At 42.0% G+C, this 12,265-nt stretch overlaps 1 protein-coding gene across 17 annotated transcripts in view; it reads left to right on the top strand.

Annotated features, from left to right (window-relative positions):
• Positions 1 to 12,265, top strand: part of tns1b (tensin 1b) — a 190,807-nt gene that overhangs the window by 62,036 nt on the left and 116,506 nt on the right. For 16 of the 17 annotated variants that reach the window (XM_025903831.1, XM_025903848.1, XM_025903842.1 and 13 more), the window contains exon 2: positions 626 to 740. In XM_025903831.1, coding sequence (XP_025759616.1) covers positions 626 to 740 — 115 coding nt within the window. Of the gene's footprint in view, positions 1 to 388; positions 410 to 625; positions 741 to 12,265 lie in introns of those variants that run through there. The other variant, XM_025903844.1, reaches the window with a different exon arrangement.

Below are 12,265 nucleotides of genomic sequence, written 5' to 3'. Positions count from 1 at the left end.
GTTTGGTGTGCGTCACGGCCTTAAACTGCGTTTACAAAGCCGACAGGAAAAGGGCTGGGTGCTGGATGGTACATGGTGAAGGAAAAACAGCAGGCTGCAGACAGACACTCGGGGATGTTTAACAGGCCTGGGAGATAAAGTTTCTCCAGAGTTGTGTAACACACCTGCAAAGGAGGGCAAAGAGATGACAGGTCAAATGTGGGGAGGAGAAAGGAGTAGGAGGTGGTTGAAAGAAAGAAAAACAGGAGATAAGACAGTGTTTTCTTTTTTTTTGTTTGCTTCTGACAGCTTAAACCCCCACAGCTTTACTTCCTGGGAGGACTTTAGAGGACTGAAGCACAGTTTTTAAGCACAAATAACTTAGTTGTAATGATTTGCCTCTGGAGGAGGGGTTGCTCCTGAGATGAATGTAAGGGTTGATATATGATTTACAGTTTGACTTTATAGATTCTGTATTGTCTAGCTTATAAAATGATTTCATTTGTGTTTTGAATGAACTTCTGGGCACAAAAATACCGCTCAATAAAATGACTCACGCCACCTGGACTCAGTGAAGCTTGCAACATTTTTTTTTAAACTAACATTCCACCTCTTTTGTCTTTTGTTGTTGTTTTCCTGACTGCAGCCAGAGGAGTTGGAGGCTCTTCATTCCCACACGTTCCGGGTGAAGACTTTCAAGAAGGCAAAGCACTGCAGCGTCTGCAAACAAACCATCGTCCAAGACGGCTTCATCTGCCGAGGTCAGTCACCTGTCCTGAAGCTCCCACATCAGGACTCACCCCAGCAGCTCTCCTCGTGATGATGACAGAATTCAAGCAGAGTTATGCTCTGTTAACGGTTATTGTTGATGGGCCTACCTTTAGTATCTTTCTTTTTTTATTTAACCTTTAATTATACAGGTAATCCCATTGAGACTCAGTCACATTTAAGAGACCTGTTTTAGACAGCATAATAACGTTAAAGCAATAAAAACAAAACAATAAAATTGCAAAAATTGTCTAATATTTGCACTCATTACTACTTAGCCAGAAAGCATTTCAAATCGTTTGTTGCCTTTGTGAGCCGAGCCAAGCATTGTTTTGTAGTTAAAAGCCGGTAAGATATGAGATCTTATCTTAATCCTCCTTTTTTGTGGTTAAGATAATATTTTCAGGGTCCAAGGTTCATATACAGTCTGACCTACCATTTCTGGGAGAGTTGACGAACAAAAATTTGTTCAGCTTACTTTGATTGGTCAGACTTACATACTTTGATTTTCAGATAAGGAAGCAGATCTTGTTATCCATACTAGTGTGCATTTTGTCCAGAAGTCCTCATACAAAATAGTTGAGTTGATTCCCTGCTTCTACAGCTGAACCATGTTACCATTTCTGAAACTACATATACGATGAACACCTGAAGGAGCGTTTCCACTTTTAGGTCCTAAGAAATGTCATATTCGGAGCAGGCAGGCACGACTACGGAGGCATAAACACACCTGATTTTGGGGGGAAACTCATTGGAAAGTTTTTGCTTTCACTTGTTTGTCCCAGTTTTGAGCAAAAGCTACTAAGTTATGGTTAAAATACACCCATTTACAATGTGTAATACACACCTTACAAAGCTCAGATCTCTGCCCCCACCAGCATACATGTTATACATGTACTTCTTCACAACAGTTGTAATAGGTCGCTTAGCTTCAGGCACTAATAAGAATTTGCACAAATTATCGATCCAGACAGTTTTAATTAGAATTCAGCAGCAAACTGTGTTCACTGATGATGGGTTCCAGAGATGTTGCTGAGTCCTTGTGGTGATTTCCACTTTAGAAATACGTCTGTTTTTAATTAAATACCACCTGAGTCCACTCAGCGCTGGCTTTCAGACTCGTCCCCAAATTCTTTACTGTTTCAGGCTTTCAATTTTCAAATAGAAAATGAGCATACATTTTTGCCACTTGCATGCTTTTTTCATTAAACTATAGCATTAAATGATTTACAAATGATTGCATTATGTTTTTTGGAAACAAGCTGCAAAACACTCCTAATCTAAACTCTGTTTGATCACTTAAATCTCCCCGAGCCAGAGTTAAGAGGCACACAGGGATGGTAATAATAACCGCTGGGACATTGAAGGCAATATCTGTTACACATCCGTCAGTGGTCTAAATGAGAGGTCATCCAAGGTTACTTGGGGTCGCCTTTGTGTCGGGATTTAGTCAGTTAAGTGACAGAAGAAGCTCCAGGAGGGTTAAAGGTTAACAGCTTCTCAATTTCCTTAATGGTGTTTACTGAAGAGACAATGTAGTTGACTGATGGCTGATTGATTTGCATCGTTCCATCGGTGCAGTCATTATTAATAGAATAAAGATGTAGGCATGTTTTCTCATTTAAAAATATACACTGCACGTTGTCTTTGTGTTAAATGGATATACTAACATAGCCAGGACTGGAGCCCTTCTGAGGTTATTTTTGTTTTTACAGTTTTTTAAACCTGAAACTATTGCGATAGGCTTATAACATAAAACATCAAACAATCGCAGGAAAGAAGCTGAGACGGAGTAACCGACGTTAATGTGGTCACCGTTTTCTGACCATTTCTATGCAGTAAATCTTTTCAGTCCAGTGTGCAGAGCAGGATAAAAACAAAAACGGAAGAATATATGACCTCGGCCTGCTTGGCACATCGTGCTGTAGTGGAAATGCCTGTTTTTACTCCGATAACGTCAAATGAATCCATGCGGAAAAGGCTGGATGTGTGGGTTGGCACACAGTGGGGGGGATTGTAGTTTGCATCTTCCCAAAACTGACACAGGCTGGGTTGATGTAGCTTAGAAAAAAATGAACATTAGTGGTTTGTTGGTATCTTATCAGCTCCTTAAAGGCAGTCTGACATATTATTGTGCAATGCTCATGTTAAAAAAGTGCCAAAAGCTCAGGATACTGTAAGGTGTGGTTATATCTGCTATTACATAACAAATAGAGCAGAAGAAGAAGAGCAGATTCTTTCCCTCAGTTGCGATATTAGAGCAGGTCTGTGTCTACTGCAAGTATAAAGCAAAATGATGCAGGAGCAGATTATGCTGGCACAGTAAAGTCTTCTTTTCCGGGATCATAAAAGGCTTAGAAAATAATTGAACTTCAACACCTGCTTTATCCTCTGATCTAACTCGTGCTTCCAGGTGTTCCGAATGTGTCTGGTGGGATAATTTATGTAATTAAATCTTCACATTAGCCTTCATGTTCCGCATAGGATACTGTATTTCACAGGAGCAAACTTGCATCTGCTGCTTACGCAACAATAACAACACGTACTGTTCAAAAAAATGTTTCTGGGCTACATTTACAAGCCTTAACACTGCTGTTGGATGAGAGGGTGGAGGGCTAAGTTAGCTAATGCTACCAATCTTAGTAAGCAAACTACATGTGTATGTACAATATAGATAGATTATTGCTACTAATTAGTGCTAATTTACAGACAAGTAAAATAATCAGGCTTTATTCAAAAAAACTGATGTAGAAGCCTTCTTGGATGAACAGTCTCCTGTAGCAAACCTTGTTATTAGCCAAATAATTCCATTAAAATGCCCCAAAGATCTCCATTGGTGCACTTTGCAGTGATCAGCAAATGATAAGTCATTCCCCAAAAAGATTTATTTCTGTGTGAAGTACACTCACTGCTGCTGTCAGTCTGTTCTGGTTAAACAGCATACACTTGTGTGTGGAGACAGCCCTTAAGTGTTCTCATAAACTGACACAGGACAGCACCTGGGACCACCGCCTGTAAGATATGATTTATTAGAGGACTAAACCATCATGGCAAGGCTTCACTGGACTGTATTTTGATTTAATTTACCTCAGTATAATTCTCTTCCCCTACTTGTATCTGGCTTTGGTCATGTGTATGAATAAATGGAGAGTGTGTGTGTGTGTGTGTGAGACAGATTTACGAGGACAACACAAAGTGAACAGGAGACAGCTGTCTGCTCAGACAGCAGACGTCTAGCAGTCTCCGTTTTTCTCTTCCTTCATTTGTCTCCATGTCATATGATTCATTAAATTCCCATTTTGCCAAAACTAGAAGCAACGAGACAAGGATGCAGAATATGGTACCCAGATACATTTAAAGCACTCAGCTGATTTTAAGAACTAAGAGCTCGGGCTTTGGAAACACTTGAAAAGTGTATTCTCATTGTGTAAAATCTAAATACATAATCTGATGATTTCATTAGGGTAAGCTTAGTTTCAAGGTATGCGTTTGCTGTAGGGCTTAAATCTGGGACTGTCCACCATTTGACCTTAGAACTGAAGAAGCTTCTCGGGTGAAACGTCTTCAAGCTTAAAGAAGTCCAGACGCTTTTCTTTCTTTCTTCCAAGCTCCTTAGACTACAATGACCCGGATGACTGAGAACCTTCACAGACATAGTACAGTGGGACAGTATCAGGTTTAAGGATGATAAAAAGTGAGACTGAGCTGCTACAGAAAACAAACCAAAGCTGCTGTTATAACCTATGGTTTCCTTTTAAAATGACCTTTATTGGCAGAATGATTGTTGTCTCATTCAGAAGAGGTACAGCTCAGCAACATAAAATTTCCATCTATCCATTAGAGGTGTCAGGTGTTGCTTTTGAGGAGTCTGATAGCTTGACAATAAAAGCTGTCCTTTAATCTGGTAGTCCACGCAGCCATCCCTCTATTTCGTCTGCCCGACGGCAACAGAGAGAATACCTAGCTATGATTCTCCTTACTCTAACTCGAATCCTGAACACAGACACTGTTTGGAGGAAGCTCATTTCTGCCACTTGTATCTGTGATCTCATTCTTTTTTTGTGCAAAAACGGAGCACACCATTCTGTAAATGGTTCCCACATAGTTTTAAAATGTGTCTTGTGGCAGTAAAAGTCTAAACCGCCACCATATCTAATGAAAATGTTTAAATTTGTCCTGATGCAGCACTGACGAGCACCTAACAGGAAAGCATGTTGCTAATGCAGGACGTGGCGGTCCAGCAGTCTTATTGTGCTGCACCCAAACCACAAATGACTTTGTCCTTCTAATGTCAGCAGCTTAAAAACCTGCTCATGTGTTTTTAGTTCTAGAAACATCTCGTGCTCTTTGCTAAACAAATCTGTCTTTTGATCCTTTGACCTTCAATCAGAATTGATGAGCATAGTGATGAAATCTGAACAAGAGTAGTCAGCTAGAGACCTTGTGGACACAAAATAGACGAATGTAAGTGTCAGTGTGTCTCGTAACACTGCTTCAGTGATGAGCTTTAGGTGCTGATTGTGCACATTTTGCTGCATTTCAATGAAGGCGGGCCAGCTGCTTCCTCCTTGCTTCCCGTGTTTCTGCACATGTAACCAAACAGACATGAGGATTGTTTTCGGTGTTCTCATCGGACTCTCTTCCAGATCGTGAATAAGCCGATTACCCAACATGTGTTAAATGGTTGTTCAGAACAAAACCTCCACTCCCATCGCCCTGCAGTACCTCCCTCCCTGCTTCTGCTCTTGTTTATCAACACTCTTCAGTCACATGGTCGCGTAATGGCAGGAGCACCTCCACTTCCTCTCTCTTCAGCAGTTGCTAAGATACAAGGTGTTAGTTACTTCGACAATAGCATGTTGACGCAGGTCAGGGCCGAAATTTTCCAGTTAAAAAACAAAACAAAAGGGGAAAAAAAAGGCCCTGTGTTTTGGTGGGCCTGCAGGCAGGAACTGGCTTTTATATTCTTTCACAGAGCTGTTCGTGTGTAGTACATTAGAACTGCTGTTGTGCCCTTAAAAGGTAAAATCCAACTGAGAATTTGGCAGAAGAGTCATAGGCACTTAATAAAACTTCTGCAGCTCCAAAATATTTTTTAGAAAATGGTTAAGGTTTGATTAGAACCACTTTTCTGCAAAGAGTCTAGCTCTGCGACTCCTTTGTGACTGCACACGGTCCCCTCCACAGACCAGAGAAGATCTACTATAGCAGGTGTGTGTGTGTGTGTGTGTGTGTGTGTGTGTGTGTGTTACTAAGGGAGAGTGAAGGTTATCATTGCTCTGTTCTTGACTGCTTAGCTCATACAGCGGGTATGTAGCAAACCCCAGTGAAGGTAAACACACGCACACGTCTCACACATCAAGTATGCACACTTATCACACATCAAGCAAACACACGCGCACATGCACGCACAAGTAGAACTGCCTGCACGTGGAGCTGTACACTGATGCTAAGAAATTCTTAGGCTGTGAAAACATGTGTTACAGCATCGTGTCAAAATGGGCTCATTACTCATCAGCAGAGTAACATCTTACTTCAGTTTGTGCAGCAAGTGCCCAAGTTCACATCAAATGTACGCACGCATACAAAGCGCACAAAACTGCGATGCCGTGCTTTGACAGAAGTCATTGGCTTAACGAGGAGAGCAGATTGATGAAGATGATGGAAAGTAGCCTGTCTCCCTGTCAATGTCGGTATTCTAATCTGCTAAACTGATGGGACAATGATTTTCAGTGAGCAGTGATCAGGCACATGGGCTCTCTGCGCTGTCAGAAAGAACGGGGATGATTGTACGGATTTAGTTTCTTCTTCTGAAACCTTCACACTCTGTAACACTCACGCCTGCTCTCCAGTGTTGCCAACTCCTCAGTAAGGAAAATCGCTATTGGCTGTCCTAAAAGTCGCTAGAAGTCGCTAAATGACGTCATCGCCTAATTTGCATAATTGGTCATGCTAATGTAATTGTAACCTACGTTGTTGGAGAGAGAAATAACGTCGTGGAAGACACATAAAGTCAGTATAAAACGTCCTAAATGCATTTAGAATTTATTTAGAACTACAAATTAAATTTCTTTTTGCAATTATTGTTTTTTAATGTCACAATTCCAACCCTGCTCCTTTATCCGGGCCACTCTGGGGGAGTTACTTTGTGTGTGTGTGTGTTTATAAGTAGTTTTAAAGCTTGTGATCCACAAAAAAATAAAATAAAATAAATAAAAATAAGATCTGACTGCGTTACAGTCAGTGCGGGAACAGCGGCTTCGCTCATGCGCGATTCATTTGCAGTTTGGACGCATAGGTGTGAACATGTCCTACCCTGATAGCAGCTGGGGGAGGACTATCCTCCGCCTGTGAGCGCTTTGGCACGGGTGAGGTGCCCACCGCGCTTTCACGTCAAAAAGTCATCATAAATAAGTCTCCAATAACACCAGAAAAAGTCGCCAGATTTGTCGCTAGTCGCTTTTTAGAAAAAAAAAGTCGCTAAGGGGGTCTGAAAACTCGCTAAATAGAGCGACAAAGTCGCTAAGTTGGTAACACTGCTGCTCTCTGATTAGCTTCTTGTCAGTTCTAAGAAATCTGCGCACATTGCTTGTTGTTCAAATAGACAAGGAAACAAACCAGTCCCTGGTGAACTCTACGAATCAGTTCATGCAGTCAGGGAGCCACCTGCTGGATTGATGGAAACATTACAACCGTATTTGATGCTGTTCAGTTGAATGTAATCTGTCCCTGACTGACTGACATTCTTTATGTTAGCCAGCAGGGGGCGAGCCTGGCTGTAAAAAGAGGTAAAAGAATCCCTGATGAGTTTATGCTGTCAGATGCTGTTTTAAATGTAACTGAATAGAACGTGATTCCCTTTTCATTATTTACACTACTGCGCTAAAGTCTTCAGACGCCCATTATTTCCTTATATCACGTGTTAAGGCAAAAACAGAGTTTAGACAATTCTAACAAGCTTGAAAGTCAATACCTTGATTTTTCAGCACAGCATGAACCCTTTGAGGCAACTTATTGTAATTTCAAATAGTCTTCAGGAATAGTTCTCCAGGCTTCTTGAAAGACATTCAAAGCTCTTCTTTGGATGTTTCTGTGTTTTTGTTCTGTTCTCTGTCAAGATGATCTCAAGCTGCTTCAATAATGTTGACTGATAGTGTTCCAGTGTGTTTTTTCTATCCAGGTGTGCTTTTACTGCACTGGCAGCGTGTTTGGGGTCATTGCTGTGATGAAAAATGAAGCTGTTGCCAATCAGATGCTTTCCAGATGGTATTGCATGGTGGATCAAAATCTGATGGTCTGATGTTCACAATTTTATCAATGTTGACGAATGATGATTCCACAATTTTAACCACAAATTTCAAATTTGGACACATCACTCCAACAGACCAGACCTGTTGCCACTAATGTGTAATTTTGCATACCCCACCCTTTTCTCCCCGTTTCCCTTAGATTAATGAATTGAACTTAGCTTAACAATGGCTTCTTGACAGCCGTCCTTTCACTGAGACATTTCTGATGAAGCTTCAGTGAACATCAAACGGATCAACTGAAGATCCAGAAGACTCTCTCAGGTCCCGTGTCATATCTTTCCTGGATTTTTTCCCCTTCTTTTTTCTCTTTCTGAAGAACATGACTTTCAGATACTGTTCATTTGCTGTAGATAGTTTTTTAGGTCTCCCACGCTCCACACCATACTGAGATATGCCAAGTTTTCAGCTTTGTAGATGCAACCAAAGAAATGTGAACAAGTCATGTGTTTTGTGACAGGCTGCTACTAACAAAGCCTTAAGATGCAATTTAAAATTGATTCTTTGCTAACTTGTCTGTTATGTGTAGCCATAACAGTGGTTCATCCCTCGACTTAGGTGCCAAATTTATGCCTGACTGATTCCTAAGTCTTAACCAACAAAGGATCATTCCTCTGAAAATAATCAGGTGCAAAACTGGACTGAAAATTGGAGAAAAAGCAGCCAATGTCCAAAGAAAACCTTTGAAAGTCCTTCAGAAAGCCTGGAGCACTACTCCTCAAGACCACTTTAGAAAATTCCAACAAACTGTGGCTCCTTGGGTCATGATTAGGGTAACCAGCTCCCAAAAAACTGAAGAGCAAAGAGTTTGTGTTCATCTGTGGGGTTTCAGAAGGGATGCTCAGATCAGCATGTCACTTTTTGAGGCACACATTTCTTACCAGATGTTCACTTTTGTAAACCAGAGGCAATGAAAATGTGAGACAATTGATAAAAGTGCTGTGCAGTCCGACAAAAAGTTGAACACCTCTCTAATCATGAGCCACCATTAAAAAAAAAAACCCCTCAACGATTAGAAAAACCTGACAGATTCAGGGACTTTAGCAACCACCAGGTGGCAGCAGAGGTCTTTGTTTCACACTACATCTGCTGCAGACTCTGTAAAATTCCAGAATTCTTCTACAAAAACTTCAATCCTGAGTGTTTTCCTGTGTTTTTTCTCCATAGCTGCACATTGTTTTAGGGAAACAGCTGTTTCAACAAAACAAAGTCAGACTAATACTCACAGTGAAACACACACAACCAGACACAAAAGTAAACAAACAGAAGTCCTGTTTTGTCAGGAAGAAGCAAACTCATGACACAGATCTGAGTCCATGGGAACTCTTGCTCAGGATTTATCCAACTCCCCTGCAATATTTGTGGGGATCTCCCAAGTTAAGAAACACTGAGCAGCTGAATGAAGGTGGGGCTTTACCCGCAGAAACCCAGCACAGGCAGGGATTTTAGCTAGGGAAAACGTGTGGGCTGAATGATGACACCATGTGTGAGTCAAAAGATGGATAGAGGTGGCTGGGTGCCGATAATTACTGACATTAATGCTACAGCACACAGAAAATGCAGCAAGTGTACTGCAGGATGGTGCAAGCAGAGTGCATGTGTAGATGCATTCATAGCATTCTTTGCACCATGCAGCAGGGATCAGGTGGTGAAATTAAGAAATTTAACGCAGGTTTTCAAGAGTTTGGAACAATAGAAGATTTAATGCTGTCGTCTGTGGAGTCACTTTTGTGACAGGATAATTGTTTTGTCTACAATATTCAGTTTTTAAGACAAACTCCAAAATGAGTGGTTGGCTTATGGATGATTCTGTTTATTTAATGCAGTTAATTATGCAACACAGCATCTATTGTTACTTTTGCTATTTTACTGCTATTTGGATGACATTGCTTGGAAAAACAATTCAAACTAACAGCGAGATTCAGCAGTTTTTACATGAAAAATATATATTTTTTTAAGCAGGTTAAATGTTATTTATCCCACCTGCATTTACTAGACATCTTCATCATAAATACTGAAAGTCCCGTCTCTTCAGTGTTTAGAGGAAAAAAAAACATTACCGCATGTGTGGGTTTTGAACCACTGAGTAGACATTCTTTCAAGTAAAAACACCCAGAGATGCCAATTCAAACACACTTGCTGTTTACAACCTATAAATGGAGTTGAAGCTGGGGTAGAAAACATGGGGTATTTAAATGTGTCTTTAGCCAAAGAAAAAAATAAATAAAAAAATCTATAATTACGTTTGAGCGGTTTGAGGGGGATCCCAACCTCCTGAGCCTACTTTGGGATCTCTTTTCAAGCTTCAAAATTTATGTCTCTGTGATACTCTCCTCTCATGAAGTAAGGAAGTATAAAGAGTGACAAACCCCACAGAAGATGCAGTGGCGCAATGAAGCAAACGTCAGTTTGGTCCAATTTTAATTTTACCTAATCTAAAAAAAAAGTAAAAGCTGTAATGTTATGGGAGACCTTTCTTTTTTAAAGACTGCAGCTTTAAAAGTGTGTTAGTTCATGAATATTTTATGTAAATACAAAACACCTAACTGAGATTCAAAGATTCTTTTTTTTTCGTGAAGCTTATTTTTATTATTATTTTGTCCCCCAAAAGTTTCTTGTCACTGTGAGACTTTCCTGCACACAGTGCTGCTATTTTTGTCCCCCTGACACGTTGGGATCAGGCCGTGTGTTAAGGCCGTGTTAATGCATCACAAGGCTGTTTACTGACCTCCAAGCAGTGAGATTCACGATGAATGGCTTGTGACTCATGTTTGGTTAAAATAGGACGTGGAAATGCCTACCAGTCCAAAATGTTTCAAACTTGGGCCAGTGGCGTGTCATTTAGGATGACAAAGGCCGTCCGACTGGGGTCTGGAATGTGGGGCCTCCCTGCTGCTGCGGAGTCGGGGCGGTCTGCTTCTCCCCACCGCAGGGAAAAGGGTAACACCACCTGGGTCTGGGTGCAGTTTCCCCCTCCAGGGGCAAGGGTACCCAGACCCGGTTCTTAGAGTACGCTTGGGGAGTGTGATTGTGTGTGCAGCGTCTCTTTATGTCTGTCTCCACGTTGGCTGAGTGTGGAATAATTGCTTATGAGAGCATGAGGGTGGGAATGGATGTTTGTATCTGTGTGTGCCTGTATGTCTGTGTCTATATGTCAGGTTGGGTATCAGACGCCACCTCTCTGGGGACATCTCAGGCCCTCCAAGGTTTGGAGGCCTATCTCCCCCCACCACTTCCCCTGCTGGTGGCGGACGCCCTCAGACATCGGTGCGTTGGTGGTTCTCTGTGTCCGGGGGTGGGCGCCCAGGTACACACCGGCTCACTCCTTGGCGGCTGCTTATCGGGGCCTGGAGCCTGGGGCTTGCTCGGGCCACTTCGGAGGCGGGGTGCCCTCGGCCTCTCGGCCTGGGGCTCGGTCACTCAGGCACAACTGGCTGCCGGCGGAGCTCACGGGCACGTCACTGCAACCCCCCCTGGCTTCTGCTCCGCGGCTGCTGAGTGACCCCTCATCTGGGACTCTCCTCAGCTTTTTCTGGGATAGTGACGCAGCTGCCCCTCTGTTGGTCTTCCTTGGTCTCTTGTGTTCTGGGGGCCTCTGGATGTCTGGAGTTTTGATCTCCTCCATACCTGCGTCATGCCCTGGAGGACGGGGCAGTGGCCCCCCACACCCTCTAGCAGATCATTACATGAAGGAACCTTTTAAAAAACCATGCTCACAGGTGTACACACAGGTGATCACACACAAACTACACCCTTTTTGGCTCTTACCTCAAAGCACACTGTGTGCTGTCGATCTTACGTGCTGCACAATAATGTTTAATGTTTAATATTTAGTATTTACTGACATATTCCCATAGATCATTGGGATGTTGTTTATTACTCTCGTTTTCTTCTGCTTGCTTTCTTCTTTCTTTCTCAACAGGTGATCCAGGTGATCAATATATGTATTTTTTGTCTGCTTATTCTGTTGGTTTTTGGTTTTTTGCCCTTTTTCCCCGTCCCTCTTCCCCACTGTTTTTCTTTCCCTCTTTCTTTCTCCCCTTTCCTTCCCCCAGTCAAGTCTGTCCCGTATTCAGCAAGTGAAAATAAAATAAACAATAAAAGGTGAATCAAATGGACCATTACGGCAAGGCTGGGATGGTCCATTTGGTAAAGTAAATCCGTTGGGCATCTTTCTTCGCCTTTAGACAATAATTCTGATGGCAAAAGAA

The sequence above is a fragment of the Oreochromis niloticus genome, linkage group LG16 (assembly GCF_001858045.2).
Source record: "Oreochromis niloticus isolate F11D_XX linkage group LG16, O_niloticus_UMD_NMBU, whole genome shotgun sequence".
In the NCBI taxonomy this organism is placed as follows: domain Eukaryota; kingdom Metazoa; phylum Chordata; class Actinopteri; order Cichliformes; family Cichlidae; genus Oreochromis; species Oreochromis niloticus.
Note: the sequence above shows the minus strand (reverse complement) of the source record. Positions and strands in the feature narration are given on the sequence as shown.